The 17,584-nt window shown below is 37.9% G+C and overlaps 1 protein-coding gene across 1 annotated transcript in view; it reads left to right on the top strand.

Annotated features, from left to right (window-relative positions):
- CFAP54 (cilia and flagella associated protein 54) overlaps nucleotides 1-17,584 on the top strand; it is a gene marked incomplete at both ends in the record, with an annotated part of 248,988 nt that overhangs the window by 104,397 nt on the left and 127,007 nt on the right. The window contains 8 exon segments of the mRNA XM_079775504.1: nucleotides 3,505-3,619; nucleotides 4,181-4,278; nucleotides 5,415-5,645; nucleotides 6,882-7,024; nucleotides 9,233-9,414; nucleotides 10,950-11,177; nucleotides 14,045-14,268; nucleotides 14,366-14,501. Of these exon segments, the coding sequence (XP_079631630.1) occupies nucleotides 3,505-3,619; nucleotides 4,181-4,278; nucleotides 5,415-5,645; nucleotides 6,882-7,024; nucleotides 9,233-9,414; nucleotides 10,950-11,177; nucleotides 14,045-14,268; nucleotides 14,366-14,501 (1,357 nt within the window).

Here is a 17,584-nt window from a genome sequence, read left to right as displayed (position 1 = left end):
GATAATAAGAAACCCTAATATCAATTGTACTCAAAGCAGCAGTTAGAGACACATTTTTAGCTTTAGAAGCTTTTATTACTAAACAGGAAAAATAAAATTAAATGAACTTTTATTGAACTCACAAAATTAGAAAAATAAAATAAATCTAAGAAAGCAGAAAGAAGAAAATTAAAGTTGAAACTAATCAATTATAAGTTAGTTTTATTTTTATTTTAATTAGTTTAATTGAAAACCGCTAGAGCTGGTTCTCTGAAGTTATAACTAAATTATGTAAATTTTTGGCTGGCATAATAAGAAAAAGCAAAATACAAGTAATCCAAGAGAAAATAATAATAAATTTGAAGTGGTTAAAGAAATATTAGCTAACAGTAATTACAATTTGATATGAATAAATTTGAAAACCTAATTGAAAGTGGTAATTATCTGGAAAAATTTAATTTAGAATTGATTGAAGCTGTAAAAAAATGGATAGCTCAAAAATTTTTAGGCTAGTTCTTTCAGATTTCATTTATTTATTTTTAAAATATATTTTTATTGATTACAAAGAGGAAGGGAGAGATGAGAGAGAATCCTCAATCGGCTGCCTCCTCCACAATTGGGGATTGAGCCTGCAACTCGGGCATATGCCCTGACTGGGAATTAAATCATGACCTCCTGATTCACAGGTCGATGCTCAACCACTGAACCACCATGGCTGGGCAATCTTTCAGATTTTAAAGAAACAAATAATTTTTATTTTACATAAAGCTACTTCAGAATATGGGTAGAAAGTCTCTTACTGAATTTATCACAACAGATTCTGATACAGTTTTATGAAAAGACAATAAAAATAGAAAATTATGGGTTATTTTTACTTAGCAGTATATAGGAGCAAAAATCCAAAATAATATACCAACCTATTAATTCAGCAATGAAATATAAATTTTATTCTCAATACAAATATAGGAGTAGTAAATCTGTAAATATAGTACCAAAGGACTTGTATGCATGCATATAAGCCTAACCAATGGACACAGACACCAACGGGGTGAGGGCATGAGTGGGGGTGGTGGGGGGCAATGGGGAGATAAAAACTCATGTGTAATAGCTTAATCAATAAAGAAAAGAATATATAGTTATCACTGGTAGTCAAAAGAGTCTTTAGTAGATGCTCAAAGTCATGTGAAATTTAGCAATCACTCCTGGCAAATTAGGAATAGAAGAATATTTTCTGTTAAAATAAACGCTACAACAAAGAAACCTATTATTCCTTCTATCACTTAACATTGTTTTGAAAGTTCTTGCCAATGCATTAAAATAGAAATTACGATTACAATTTATGTAATTATCACATAAAAGGGTCTCAAAATGTGTGTCAAATGAATCCTACAATAAAGTACATTGAAAATGAAGAGAAAATGATTGATATTTGCCAATAATTATAATACTTTAAAAAAATCCTCACCCAAGGATGTATTTTTTAAAAATTTATTTTAGAGAGAGAGGAAGGGAGAGAGAGAAAAAAACATTGATGTGAGACGTACATATCTATCAGTTACCTCCCATAGGTGCCCTGACCAGGGACCGAACCCGCAATATTTTGGTGTATAAGATGACGCTCCAACCAACTGAGCCTCCAGGCAAGAGCACAAATAATTATTTTTTAACTTAACAAGTTAATTAACTGAAAACTATCTGAACTAATAATAGCATTCTGCAGGATGGCTAGATGTAAACCTGCAAAATCAATAGCTTTCCTATATCAATTAAAATGTACAATAGAAAAATTATCCATTTCTGTGAAGTACAAGATTAAATTTATTAGGAGTTGTGAGAGGACTTGGTTTAATATAAAGAAGACCAAATATCCTTACTAAAAGATATTAAAAACAACGACTTGAATAAATGGAAAGACATAGTATATTGCTCAATGGGCAGATGGAATATTGTAAAGATTTCTGTTATCTTCAATTTAATTTATAGATTTAATGTAATTGCAATCAGATTAGTTTATATGGAATAGGCTAGAATAATAAAAATATTTGAAAAATTAAAAATAGTAAAAGGAGAAATTTATACTATTAGCTAAAGTATAAAGTTGTTTTTTTTTTAAATAATAGGTAGACAGCCATTTGACTCAATGTTTTGAGTCAGAAACATGAACTAATATAAGTAATCAAACAAGGAATAAACTATGAAATCAAAGATCAGTAATTCTGACTACATAAAAATTTATAAATGCTTTTTTTTATAATACAACATAAACAAAAAGCAGTCAAAATTAGGAGGAAGCATTCTATGAAGCATTTAATTCATTCAGTGGGTGAGAGTTCTGCTGAGCATGGAGGAGAATGCTGAGAGGATTGAGAAGACACTAGCCCAAGTGTACATTCGTGACCTCGTTTCCCTCCTTTCCATCTTTTGGTGGAATACAGTGACCAGTTCAAGCATTCTAGTGGGGTGGGATTGGGAGGAGTAAGGAAGAGACCAAGTCAATTAGAAAATGGCAATCAGTCTCAAGTTGCCTGTTACACAGGATGGATCTCCAAATCCATCCATCACTGGTCCAGCCTTCCTAGTTCAGACAAACAAAACATTTGCCAAAATGAATACCAAACTAACTGGGAGACTCTTGGAATTGCTGAAGCTGGGCTGGAGCTCCAACCAACCACAGGTTCCAGGCTCATCATCATCAAAATTGAAACAAGAGGCCAACTACCAGTGGGAGCATGATGAATTTAGAACTGTACTCCTAGAACTAGCTATCTGGACTCACCTGGTCATTTCATTAGCCTTGCATTGATATGACCCTACATTTTATTCAATTCAAGCTTTGGATCCTGTTTATCATGTTACAGCGGGGTTTTGTTGTACTTACCAAAAGAAATATAAATTTTAGGAAATATACAAATTTCAGGAAAAATAGGTGATAATTATCATTAGAGGGTGGGATATTGAGAGACTTTAAAGTGTTTGGAGAGTGGGCCATAGGGGTCCATGACAGATTAACACACGCACACACACACACACACACACACACACACACACACGCACACACACACACACACACAAGATAAGATTCCCTATAGGTGATTGGGGGAAGGGAGAGAGTTTAGTAACATAGTAATCTAAAATGCTTAGCTCTTATGGTATCCAGAAGGTGATGGAACCAAAAAGACTAATCTGTCGGAAGCAGGGTAGCTTTTCTAGGGTCACTTTTATGTAGTTATCCTCTCAGTTTTATAATGAAGTGTTCATGTTTTATTTTTGGTGCAATTCTAATTTTTTTGCATCACACATCAGCTCTAAATCAAATTTTATGGTATTATTTACATTGTGCTCTTTTGAGAGGCCAACTATTCCTTGATAACCAGGAATATTACAGTCTGTGCATAGGACACAAACAATTTTGGAAATTCTTCTTGCATAATTTTAGTGACAACACTCATTAAAGATTATAACTTTGGGGTAATTTTGCAAATTCTTGCAGATTCATTTAACAAACTTTTCCTTTTTTTGTATTAGGAGAAATGAGTCCCTACTTGGAATGAAAAAAATGAAATATAAGGACAATATTTTGGGTCAGAAAATGGATAAATCTATGAAGAAGTACAAAGCTGCGGTAATGGAGATTGGGAAAGTAAGTTTCATGGGTTTTGAATTTTGAGCAAATGAAATGAAGAGATACATGTATCTACAGACGATTGGCTCCATTATAATTTATTACAACATGAAACAGAAGGAAATACAAGCATAATTTTATAACTATACAATTCTTAAATTTTCACATGAATATATTTTTTAATTTTTAAAATTCATTTGAGAGAGAGACAGAGAACATTGACGTGAGAGAGAAACATCGGTTGGTTGCCTCTTACATGTGCCCCCACTGAAGATTGAACCTACAACCTGCGTATGTGCCCTGACCAGAAATTGAACCCGCCACCTTCTGGTATACAGGACGATGCTCCAACCAGCTGAGCCATACCGACCAGGGCTCATTTGGATATTTTTATAATCATATATTTTTTTTGTCTACAGGGATATTTTTATTACTTTTGATAATAATTTTAAGTGAGGCATATAAAGAAATCACTATATTTTAATTTCAATAGATAGACATTAGAGTATGAGTTAATTATAATATTGTATTCAGAACTTAATTTTTGTTTGTAACATTTTTGTTTTCTCCTGTATTAAGACTACAGAAATACCAAAAAGAAAAAGGAAAATTAGGGGAACTCTAAGAGACTTTTTATCCAGAAATCCATGTGTTTCTGAATTGCCAGTACATGAAAGGTATTCATTTATTATTTAATTTATTCAGTAAACATTTACATGAAGCCCATTATTTGGGGCTTTAGGGGTATACCACTTAACTAGAGAGCTAAAAGCACTTTGAGATTTTGATAGAAATAATTTTAAACAAATGTATTTTATACTTAAAATATGTACTAACTAGAAAAATTTTGAAATATTAATTTTTTCCAGACCATATTGAATATGGTTTTATGAACTTACTTTATTTATCACTAGTAGCCCATTGCACGATATTGCGCACAGTAGGCTGCCCGCCGCTTCCGTGGCAGCCGGCGGGAACCGTAGTGCGCCGCCGGGAGCTGCACTGCTTCCATGAGAGGCAAACCCACCGTCTCCTCTCCGGGGGTGCGTTCGGCCATGGAGGCTGCGGGCCAGCCCCCATATCCCCCAAAGGCCCTCTGTGGCCGGGGAGTCGCCATGGCGACGAAGCAAGCATCCCGCCCCAGCTGCTCCACGCCCGCTGCCCAGAGGCCCTCTGTCGCTGTGGTGATGAAGGAAGCATTCCACCAGGCTGCTCACGCTGCCCACTCTCAGAGGCAGCCCCCCCAGGACTGGGGGACTCTGGTGAGGCTGAGGGGACTGAGCGCTGCCACCTTGTGGCTATAGGCATCGCCATCTTTGTGATGGAGTGATGGTTAATTTGCATATTACCATTTTATTAGATAGGATTATGACTGATGTTTTATTTCCTTCTAATCTAGCTAAAGTTAGAACAAGTTTTGCTTTATTTTTTTTCAAGGAACCACACAGAGAAATGAATTTCTTGTTTAATATTGAAGTTAGTTGATGAATGTGAACAATTATGTTATAATTTATTTGTCTAATCTTGGTGGCCTTTTGGTTATAGAAAAGAAAAGCTCTGTTTGGTTTGAGCTTAGGACATAGACATCAGAGAGAATTGCAGACAATATGTAGTGACTTTGTCCCTTGTGCTCATTCTTGTGCCTTCTTTATTGTCCTGTTTTACATGTTTAGTACTAAGTAAATGATAAATAAGCCTGTTACATTTGCATAAGGGCAGCCAAGTGACTTCTTGATTATGTACAAATTGGAATCATTTCTTTTCAAATATATGAAAGTTTGTATAATTTCAAAACTTCTTTGTCCCTTGGCAGAAATAAGAGAATTGATGTTAGAAAAATAGCACATCGAATCCTGGTAGAAAACTTGAATCCTCTAATATTTAATTATATTAAAAAGAAGAGGTTCCGTCAAATATGTCTTGAAGAGATGCCCTGGAAGGCCCAGATGAACCTGTATCTGGCAAATGCACACTTCAACCTGCTTTTAATAAAGCTAGGGGAACGTCTGAAGATGAAATTTGGCATTTCACATACAATGGTCAGGTATAGTATATCATCAATAAGTAATACTTTTGAAGTTTCAAGAACATGGATTGTATTTGTATGTCCAGGGCTTCAATGTTGATAATAACTTAAGGAGGTTTACAATGTGTTTCTGTCTTTTTTTTTTTATTATTATTCTGTCTTACTTGGCAATTGATATATATATTTTTTCCATTGATATATTTCTTATCTTAGAATCTTTCCCAAACCGGTGATAGATATAAGCACTTATAAAGTACTAATTTGCATATATCTTGACTATGTTACTCAATAAAGCTTTCAGTAAAATGAGAAAATATAATTCCAAGGGAATTTAATATTAATTGCATAATAACTATAGACATAGTGGGCATTAGGCAAATCTCTATTTCATTTAGAGATATTTCAAGCCTCCATAAATATATATTGTAAGCCTCTATAAACATAGAACATATATTCTCATATAGAGTTTCTCTTATTAATTCAAAAGACACTTTTGAGCTCTTAATAAATGTCTTTGGCTGAAGTGTTATGGGAGATAAAAATAGAAGATAAATACATAAATAGAATACTATGCAGCCATTAAAAAGGTGATGTAGAGTCGTTTAAAAAGATTTGTTGAGCACCTATTAGACACAAGATCCTGAGATAGGTGCAGTGGGCATGCAAGCATGAACAGGATATGATAGTTAGAATCTGGTAGGGTAGATCACAAATGTTCATGGATAATTCTAGATAATGGTAGCAGATAAAGTACTCATAAAGTCTTCTTTGTTCCCAGGAAGGTCACTTTACTCTGGCTGAGACTAACAGGAAAGATTTAATGTGGAAGGGCCACTTGGCCTGTCTCTTGATAGATAGGCAAGATTTAGAAATGTAGAGATAGAGAAATAGGCATTCCAGGTGGGTGGGAAACATGAGTTAGAGCCCAGGTAGGAAAAACAGAGGATAAGAACCCCAAATGGTCAAACCAAAATCTAGGGTATATAATAGGGAGTGGTATAAGATAATTTGCAAAGTAGGTTAGTTCCAGGTCATGGAGAGTCTTAACTGTCTATTAAGTCTGGACTTTAATTTATATACAGTGGGAGATTATTAAGAGTTTTTGAACCGGGCTATGATAAGAAATTTCTCTGGCAGCAACATACAGAGCACTAACTCACAAATATTTAAAACATTAAAGTAGGTTGTATTTGACATATTTAATTCAATTTTACTTATAATGTTTTTTAATAAGATTTTTTTTCCCTCTTGCAGTTTCCGATCATGTGATCCTAGTATATTCTCATTATATAATTCAGGAACAGTATTGCCAACAGGAAAATTGACTCTAGAAAACTATAAAGTGATGCTTGACTTCCTTCATACAGCTAAAAAAAGAAGGATCAATTTACCATCAGGTAAAATAAGTAAACATATTATCGCCCTAACAGGTTTGGCTCAGTGGATAGAGCGTCGGCCTGCGGACTGAAAGATCCCAGGTACGATTCTGGTCAAGGGCATGTACCTTGGTTGCGGGCACATCCCCAAAAGGAGGTGTGCAGGAGGCAGTGGATCAATGTTTCTAACTCTCTATCCCTCTCTGTAAAAAAATCAATAAAATATATTAAAAAAACATATTATCAAATTGCCTTTAGATTTTTATTCACTAATCACACACACACACACACTGGGCAGACACACAAAATTACATGCACCATTTCCCAATGACCCAGGAATTTAGGTGAGTTGTAATATTTTGTAGGAGACTCTTATTTTTAAAAATTTAAATTTTTATGGTAGTATCATATATATATATTTGGAAATACCTATATTGTGTTCTGACCTAAAACAGTTTGTTTGTTTAGCAAATATAATGTTCTTTTAGAAGTGTTGGTAGCCCCCAGTGGTCAAAGGGTTATATTTTAGTGGAAGTAAATTTTAGAATAAATTCCACCAAACATACTGATGCAGGCAGGCATGAAACAGTCATATAGCTGTTCTATAGAACCGATTTTAACTCAGGGCAGTCTACTCTTGACTTATGATCCCCAACTAGCAACTTCAGTGAGAGCTTACTCCAAGATGATTGTAATACTATTCTGATGGCAGAACCAACCAATATTGTCATCAGGCCAGGTGACAGGGGCCTCTGAGAGGTGGAGAGATGCAGGTGAACTGGGCTCTCCATTGGCACTGATGACATTATTCCTAAACAATCACCTACCTTGAATACCACTCACTTCACAAATAAAAAATTATTTATAAGTTTTTTTATGCTGTTACAAAGTCCCTTATGTAGATTTCTAATAATGGTATTTTAAGTGCTATGTAACTTATTGCTGAAAAAGGTACTTCATATGCTGGCTCACTGCCCCAGGAGAGTTGATTCACATTTGAGGTACTTGACATGCTTTCTTGTTTCTTCTAGGGTGTAGATTAAGTTTAACGAGTACCTGCATGTCATACTATGAATATTGAAGTATTTGAAAGTAAATTTCCTAGCCTAGAAAGAATCGTGAGTTTTGTATGTAGATTGTTATACATAGTTTCTTGATTTTTGTTAAAATTAGCTCCCTATGTAAGAGCTCCATGAAGTCAGCAATAGTCAGCAATAGAATACTTTGATATTGAGACTTATTATTTAACTAGAGGCCCAGTGCATGAAATTCGTGCACTGGGGCGGGGAGGGGGGCTGTCCCTCAGCCCAGCCTGCACCCTCTCCAATCTGGGACCCTTCGGGGGATGTCCGACTGCCGGTTTAGGCCCGATCCCACTGTGGGATCGGGCCTAAACCAGCAGTTGGACATTCCTCTCATAATCCGGGACTGCTGGCTCCCAACTGCTCACCTACCTGCCAGCCTGATCACCCCCTAACCACTCCCCTGCCAGCCTGATCGACACCTAACTGCTCCCCTGCTGGCCCGATTGCCTGCAACTGAGCTCCCCTGCCAGCCCTGTCTCCCCTAACTGCCCTACCTTGCCGGCCTGGTTGCCCCCAACTGCCCTCCCCTGCTGGCCTGATCACCCACAATTACCCTCCCCTGCCGGCCATCTTTTGGTGGCCATCTTTGACCACATGGGGGCGGCCATCTTGTGCGAGGGCATGAGGGTCAATTTGCATATTACCTCTTTATTATATAGGATGCAGAGTTCTAGTAAGAGAAGGTTTGCGGCAGGAGAAATCCTCTGTGTTTTTATACCATACCAACAGGAGAATGAGTGGCCTGGGTTGCTGTATTGCCTAATCCTGGGGAATACTACTCACCTTTTAGTGTATGTGTCCTGAGAATGGCCTGTTTTGGGGTAAATTAAGAAACAGTGCGATCCTGTCATTGTTCCCTAAAAAAAAACACCAAGACATACCTTGGCCATAACCCTGCCTGGAATATTCTTCTCCATAGTATTCCCTCATAGCTGAATCATGTCCACCTTTTAAGACCTAATCTAAGTGCTTCCTTCTCTAGAAACCTTCCCTGATTCATTGTGTTCGTGATAATCCTGTCCTTTCTCCAAAATTATATAGCAGTTCTTATCTGAATTACTCATTTGTTGCTTATCACCTACTGTGTTTTCTGGAACTTAACTCTCTGTTTTCAATAACATTATCCTTTATTTTTGTACTGTAGATGCTGAAGAGTTTTCAACATTTATTGATTCCAAAATGAGTGATGAAAATGTTTCTAAGACACAAACAGCTAATGACCCTGACTTTCAAGGATCTCTTAATGCTAAAGAAAAGGATCGAGCAACAACTTTGAGTCTATTGGACCATTTTATGAAAATATTTTTATATTGTAGGAGAGCAATGGTAAGGTGGTCCTTCGTTTTTGCTAATGTGGTAGACACAAATCTGAACCCATAAATTTGGGTGTGTAAGATGTATTTATTTGCTTACTATGTGTAATTTTAGTTTCAGTTTTAAGACTACATTTGTTGGGTTTTCTTTCAGTCATTTTTGAGGTTTGCCTGCCATGGTAATGAGGTCTTACGCATTGTCAAGTTGTCAGGGAGGCGGGTGAGCTCCTTTCACCATTAGTCATCCATCCGCCTCGGGAGGAGGTGGCCTTTGTTCCTCTTTACACAGTCTTCATGGATATCCACACACCCCTCTGCTGCTTTCTTGCCACACTTGGGACATGGGTTTCTCTGGTGACACGGGTTTCTCTCTGGAAACTTGATCCTTCCTGGGGCACCATAGACCCCTTTCTTTCCTCTAGAAGGGGAAGATCTTTCTAGACCACAGGAAAGATCTGCCTCTGCCCCAGACCTCTGGTTCTACAGGCCACTTGTGTTTCTTCTCAAATGTTCTCTTTTTCTTCTTAAATATTATATGGTAGATTATGAAACTCAAATTGGAATCATTTGCTATAAAGAAATTAATTTCCTTTTTCTCTTAGTAAGTAGGGGGATACTTTAATCCTCTTAAGAGGTGAGAGGAAATGTACCCTTTCTATACAAGAAAGAAACACATTTACATTCTCATATTCTCTGTGGAGTGGAGAGAGTGGCTTTTTAAAAATGTAAAGTAACCTACATCATCTTGACCATGACATTGCATCCTGCTTTCCTTTCCACCAGCTTCAGGACCTAGAAGGTGTGGGTCCTGCTCACCTCTCAGAACTCAGCTCCTCTTGCTTTTGTTGAATCCACTCTCCCCTCTGTGGTCTTGAAACCAGTGAACTTGTTTGCTTCTCAGCCCTCTGGTTCATCCTCCATGCTTTTAACTTGCTGTCCCCTCAGCCTCAAATGTTCTCCCCTACCCAACATCCCCATCACCACCTTCACATGACTTGTTCAACTCAACATTCAGGAAGTCACCTCCTCAGAGAGGACTTTTCTCTTGACCACCCTATCTAAAAGGATGTGTTCTCTCACCCTTGTGAGGTCCTAGTCCATTTCTTTACAACTTATTATTCATGAAATTACATTTTTATTTGTCTACTTTTCTAGTGTTGGTCTCCCCTAATAAATTGAGGCAGATCTGGTTTTCTTGCTCACTGCCACATTCCCAGCACCTAGAACAATGGGAGTGTTGGAGTCAGACCACATAAGTGCAAACTTCAGCTCACCACTTAGTAGATTCATGATCTTAGCTCCATAATTCCATTTCCTTATCTGTAAATTGAATAGAATACTAGTACATTCTTACTTCATAAGAGCTATTGTAAGAAGGAGCTAAGATGCTGCATACAAAGGCCTTCCACAGTATCTAGCACATATAAGGGGCACTTAACAAATGGTGTTATTTTTATTATTGACATCAATATTGCAGAAAGATGAAGTTGTTCAGAGATGTGTAACTTTTGGAACTTTGGTGTCTTCTGAATGTTGTGTTGGTCTTAGGTTTTTGCTCACCGTGGCGGCTATTGGACTCTGCTTCAGAACTGCTGTCGGGCCCTTTGGAACTTTGCTCGGGAGCTACAGATCCTTCTTAAACAAGCAGTGGACCTGTGTAAAATATTTCCTGTTAGTCAAGATGGTTTCCTTTGCATCTCTGTATTACCATTCTATTTTGGAGCAGACCTACTTATTGACATGTTAATAGAACTACAAAATACCAATTCTATTGAGGTAAGAGTGTTTGGGTAACTATTTTTATTGTATTCAATTAACAAATATTTTTGTACCATGCAGCTTGGGATAAGTAGAAATTAATATTTTTCTTCAGTTCTTAGTTGGTTTGTCTATGTTTCATTTGCTTCCATTATTATTTGGTTCACTATACATCTTGCATTGCTGTTAATTACAAATATCTTACCCTGAAATTTTAATTTCTTAAAGGGAACACAAAGTAACATCTATTAAGCCCCAGATTCTACATAAACTAACCTTAGTGCATTTAATCCTCATAGCAATCTTTTGATAGAGAAAGAAACAGATTCCAAAAGAGATCATAAAGTTTGTTTTTTTAATCTTTATTTCACTGCCTTTTCTATGCTTGTTCTATTACTTTATATCTTGTAGAACTTACATTTAAAATTTTACACATTCTGCTTTAAAGCAAGTAAGTAAAATTGATAAAATTCAAACATGCCATATCCTAAACACAATGAAAATTAGTTAACACATAATCACATTGAGTCATGGAGTAATTTCCAGATGTTAAATATATGGCATAAAAGATAGCATAAAAGACTAGGAGGGTAAATAAAATTAAACTGTCCTAAGTTTTTACACTTTACATAGCTACTAGAAGCCCGTTGCACGAAGTTTCGTGCAAAAGACCTTCCTTCACCTGGCTGCTGGCACCAGTTTTCCGCCAGCACCAGTTTTCCTCTGGCCACCGGCTGATCGGAGCGCCTCCCGCCAGCCTGATCGGCCACCCTGAGTTCCTCCAGCGCTGTTTCCTCTGGCCGCCAGCACGATCGGCCACCCCGAGTTCCTCCAGCACCAGTTTTCCTCTGGCCACCCGCCGATCGGAGCGCCTCCCACCAGCGCCGCCGGTGGAGGAACTTGGGGAGGCTGATTGCGCTGGCGGGAGGCACTCCGATCAGCGGTTGGCCAGAGGAAAACTGGTGCTGGCGGAAAACTGGTGCCACAGCCACGCAATCAGCCACCCCAAGTTCCGCCACCGGAGCCTTCCGCCGGCCCCATGGGTCCTCTTGCAGCACCGGCCGTTGGGGCCGGCAAGAGGAACAGGGGATGGGGACTCACGAGTCCCCGCCCCCCGCCAGTCCAATCGGCCACCCTGAGTCCTGCCCCCAGGTTCCCAAAGGCCCAATCGTGGGCATAGCGGAGTGATGGTAATTTGCATATTACCATTTTATTAGGTAGGATAAAGTGGTACAATATTAACTCTAAGTAGAAGGTAATAAGTTAAGGATGCATTTAATAATCTCTAGAGTAACTACTAAAAAAGAAATATAGCTAAAAAGCCAAAGTAGTAAAATGGAAAATTAAATAATAATTAATTAAGGAAGGCAGGAAAAAAGGAAAAGGAACATATGGGCAAATAGAAAACAAAGAAAAATAATAAATCTAACCAAATTATGTCAGTAACCATCTACATATATATAAAAGGCTAATATGCAAAGTGTCCCTGCAGGAGTTTGACTGGGAGACAAGGAGTTCTATCGCTTGCTATGACACGCTGACCAATAGGGGACAGCGTGGAACAAAGGAAGGCCCCTGCCAGCAGCTGGAAGGCCCTGATCAGCCCTGATCGCCAGCCAGGCCTAAGGACCCTACCCATGCACAAATTCCGTGCACCAGACCTCTAGTATTAAATATACATGGATTGAACATCCCAATTAAAAGGCAGAGATTATCTGACTGAATTAAAAAGAAAGACCCCTATACTTGTCCTCAAGATAAGAATCTGAATATAAAGAAAAAGATGGATTAAAAATAAAACAGTAGAAAGAGATATATCTGTTAAAAATATATATATACTGTTAAAAATATAACAGTAGAAAGAGGTATAAAAAAGGTGGTGAGGCTATATTAATATTAGATAAAATAGTCTTCAAATCAAGAAACACTTGAGAGATAAAAAGGGAAATTTCATTGTGGGAAGAGGCTCCATTAACCAGGAAAAAAATACTAGTCATAAATGTGTATGCACCTTTATAACAGAGATTCAACATATACTCTGGACACCCAAAGCTTGGAACACAATACTCACACAGTAATGCTTTAACTTAGGCTAAAAGAGGGTCTTCTAGAAGACTTTCTTCTCAATAGATTTGACCTTTGCATCAGGGAATTGGATATATTATTCTACAAACTGATGAATGTAACCAGTGGATTAGAGAAACTTAATTATTTGTATATAATAAAGCCTGTTTTTCCTCAAAAATTAGGTTCAATATCCTAACTTAGATAGTGACTATGCTCAAGAAGTATAGACTTTAGTCTGTGCTAATATAGTAATGACTAGCCATATGTGGCTATTTAACATTATTGTTATTTTTTTTTTAGAGAGAGAGGAAGGAAGAGAGAGAGAGAGGAAGACAGAGGAACATCGATGTGAGAGTGAAACATCCATCAGCTGCCTCCCACACTTGCCCCACCTGGGGGTTGAATCCTAAACCTGGGTTTGTGCTTTGACCAGGAATCGAACCCCGAGACCTTAGTTGGAGTGTATGGCACGACACTCCAACCAACTGAGCCACACCGGCCAGGGCTATTTAAGTTTAAGGTTAAATGAATGAAAACGAAATAAAATTGAAATTCTCATTGCACTAGTCACACTTCAATAGCTCAGTACCCACATGTGCTGGGTGGCTGCTCTTTAGAACAGCACAGATGTAGCAGCACATTTCCAACATCACAAAAGTTATATTAGGTAGCATTATGAAGTTTCATTTGTGTAATAAAAATATTCTGAATTTTTTTCTGTTCAGTCTTTTCCATATTGTATTTTTATATATCACATTCAACTTTCAAAAAAATGTGTAGTAAAATCTGAAATCACACTTTTAATATGCTTCTTGCAGATTATTGAAGAAAATGGAGAATACAGTGTTCCAAGTTGCTATGGAAATATTAAAAATGATAATGGTGGTTCTAGCCTTACTTTTGAGCATCCTTTGGATAATGTAAATATGGTTAATTTGAAATGGATCCATGATTTTGTATTAAAATCTCTGGAACTTTTGTATCAAGTAGAAAAATGGGAAACACTAGTATCACTTGCCATTCAATTCAATATAATTTCACAGTAAGTACTGATGTAAGGGCAATTAAAAGTGACAGAATACACTGAAAAAAATGTTTTAACTAGTGTTTGCTTTTTAATTTATTTTTACCCTGTCTAGTGAGAGGTACACAGAGCAAGTGACACCACTCCTGGTGTATGCACAGCGCCAGCTCCTTCTGAGAATATCCAAGTTCGAGGGCCCAGATATTACCCAACAACCTTGTGTAAGATATGAGACCGAATATAAAGAGAAGGTGGGTTTGACTCTATTATTTATGCAGTTGTGATTTCTTATTAGTACACATGTAACAAAGATTTAGGGATTAAATAAATGTTATTAGTTTCATGTAGGCATATTTATCATTCAAATCAACAAACATTATTGAAATCCAGTTGTGTGCCAGTATTTTCTATGACAGGGTAAACTAAAATAAGTCCTTATCAGGGCTGATTTATCCATTAGCAACAGTGAGGACAGTGTCTAGAGCCAGTATCAGAGCCACTGCATTCATATAGTCCGTATCTTGCCCACAGGCCGCTGGCATCCGTGCGGGCTGACATCCAGTGCCTGCCCCTATACCTGTCTGTGTGCCTATGTGTTGCAGCTGCCCTGCAAGGACTCCATTTCTTCTTTTCACAAAGGTTCCCCATGGCCTTTGCATACCCTTTCCTCCTGTATATTCTATGTAGAGAATACAGTCTAAATTCTTGCTTTTTGGGACTTAATTTTGGAGGGGTGGCCGGAGGGTCAGATAATAAACATGTAAACTGATATATAAAAAAGATTTATAATCAGTGGAAGTTCTCTGAAGAAACAAACTTGGTCAATAGAATAGAGATAGGCTGTGGTTGGAGGTGGAAACTTTAGCAGGCATGATCAGCAAGGCCTCTTGGGGCGGGTAACCTTTGATGGGACGGCACCAGCCATCCAGTGAGAAAGAGCATTCTAGTCCAAAGGAAGAAGGGCAGAAATCCTGAGATGGGACGGAAAGAAGGCCCCAGGCTGCAGTGTTGGAGACGAGAGACAGGGGCTCCTCTTCTGTCTTCTTTGTTGCTTACTCCCCTTCTCCCCAATGTCTTAAAGTTAAGTGTGTCCCAAGACTCTGCTCTTGGTCCTCTGTCTTCTCTGCGCACATTCTCTGACGTGGTGAGTTAATTCAGTCTTGGGTCTGAGTATCATCTTTATGATGATGACTATCAAAATTACATCTCCATACTTAGACCTTTCTCCTGAATTCTGTATTGACAGATCTAATTGCCTGTACCAGTCAGGGTTCAATAAGAGAAGCATAACTAGTAAGACCGATCTATCTATCTATCTATCTATCTATCTATCTATCTATCTATCATCTATCTGTCATCTATCTCTCTAGATTTATTACAAGGATTTGGCTTATATTATCATGGGGACTGACTAAGCAAGTCCAAAATCTGTAGAGTAAGCAGTCAGGATCAAGAGCAGGAAAGGACCCTACAGGTGTGGCCAGAAGCTGCTATCCATAAGAATTCACTCAGGGAGAATCCACAGGGGCCAGAACAGTTTTAGATCTGGAGGCTGGTTGGAATTTGGAGTCTGGAGACCACCTGCACTGTCAAGGACTTATCTGATTGGGTCAGGCCCACCTAGGATAATCTCCCTAATTAAAGTCAATTTATTAGGAACTTTAATTAGTATCTGCCAAATTCTTTCATAGTAGCACCTAGATTACAGTTTGATTGAATAACTGGGTTGGGGTTTATGTATGCTAAAAAATGGATTCTTTCCTTCATTAACCTTTTTAGTTTAGCCTTGCCAAATTGACTCATCAAAATACCAGACTGCCCAATCAACATTGTCTCTTAGATATTTAATATACTTCTCAAATTTAGCTCATCTCAAACAAACCTGTTCTGCCAAGTCCTCCCCATTGTGTTTTTTTTTTAAATTTTCAAAATATATTTTTATTGATCTCAGAGAGGAAGGAAGAAGAGCAAGAGATAGAAACATCAATGATGAGAAAGAATTATTGATTGGCTGTCTTCTGCACACCCCCGACTGGGGATAGAGCCCACAACCTGGGCATGTGCCCTGACTAGGAATCGAACTGTGACCTCCTGGTTCATAGGTTGACCCTGAACCACTGAACAACACCACTCTCCTAGCTGCTCAGGCCAGACACCTAGGGGACACCCCTGACTCTTCTCTTGCTTTCACACTGCACTTCAAATTGGTTGTCATATCCCCTACCTTCAAAATGTATTCAGAACCTTACCACATCTTGCTACCTCCACAACCCCTGCTGTGATCCAAGCTATAGTTATATTTGCTTTGATCAGTGCAATGACTTCCTAATTAGTGGTCTTGCTTCCAACCTCCCTGAAACTCTGCCTCTAGCCCATAGTCTATTCTCAATGCAGTAGATGGAACAACCTTTAAAAACCTAAGTCAACCATGTCATCCCCCAATTTTAAACCCCAAAGCAGCTTCCCATCTGCTTCAGAGTTAAAGTGAACATCCTATCATGGCCTTAATGCCCTACATAACTTATCCCCGTGTATCCCCCAGTAACTCCTCTCCTATTACTCCTCCTCAGGTTGCCCTGTTCTTTAAGACAGTTCTGCCTCAAGGTCTTTGCCTTTGCTGTTCTCCTGCTTAGCATCCTCCTCTCCACAATATTATATTGACTTTTACCTTGCCTTTTTGTTAAATGCCATATTCTATGTGAGTACTTTCTTCACTATGCTATTTTTTGTGCTTGTTTGCTTTACTTCTCTCTATAGTATTTGTAACTCTTTAATATTCTCTATAATGTACTTCTCTATTTTATTTATTATCTCTCTGCTTCCACTAGAATAAGTTTCATAAGAACAGAATTTTTGTTTGCTTTGTTCTCTGCTATATAGTCCTTGAGCTTGGCACATAATAAGTGTTCAATAAAGTTTTGTTTAATGAAGCTGGAGAGGTGGAAAGGCCTAGGTCAAATAGGGATATATAAGGCTGTGGGAAGGAATTTTCATTTTATTAGGCTGTATTTGCATCTCATAGTAGAAGTACCTACAGGGGACAATGAAGCTGCAGCATCTAATCAGACGAGGGTACAAGGGGGGCTGTATTTGGAGCAATAGGTTAGCTCAAGGAGTGGGAATGGAGCAACAGGGAGAAGAGGACCTTGGACCTTTTAAAATAATTTCCTTCTGATTAAAAATGTTTCGCTTTCAGATATTTTATAATTTTAGCACTCAAGTATCTATTAGAAAATAAATTTTTAAAATACTACAGGGGAAGTTAGTTCTGAAAAACTTCACCAGGGAAGTTTAAATTGTGTTACTTATGAGTAGGGTGGAAAAAATCTGCCAT

This window comes from Cnephaeus nilssonii (assembly GCF_951640355.1).
Source record: "Cnephaeus nilssonii genome assembly, chromosome: 6".
Classification (NCBI taxonomy): Eukaryota; Metazoa; Chordata; class Mammalia; order Chiroptera; family Vespertilionidae; genus Cnephaeus; species Cnephaeus nilssonii.
This window is presented reverse-complemented; position numbering and strand designations above follow the sequence as displayed.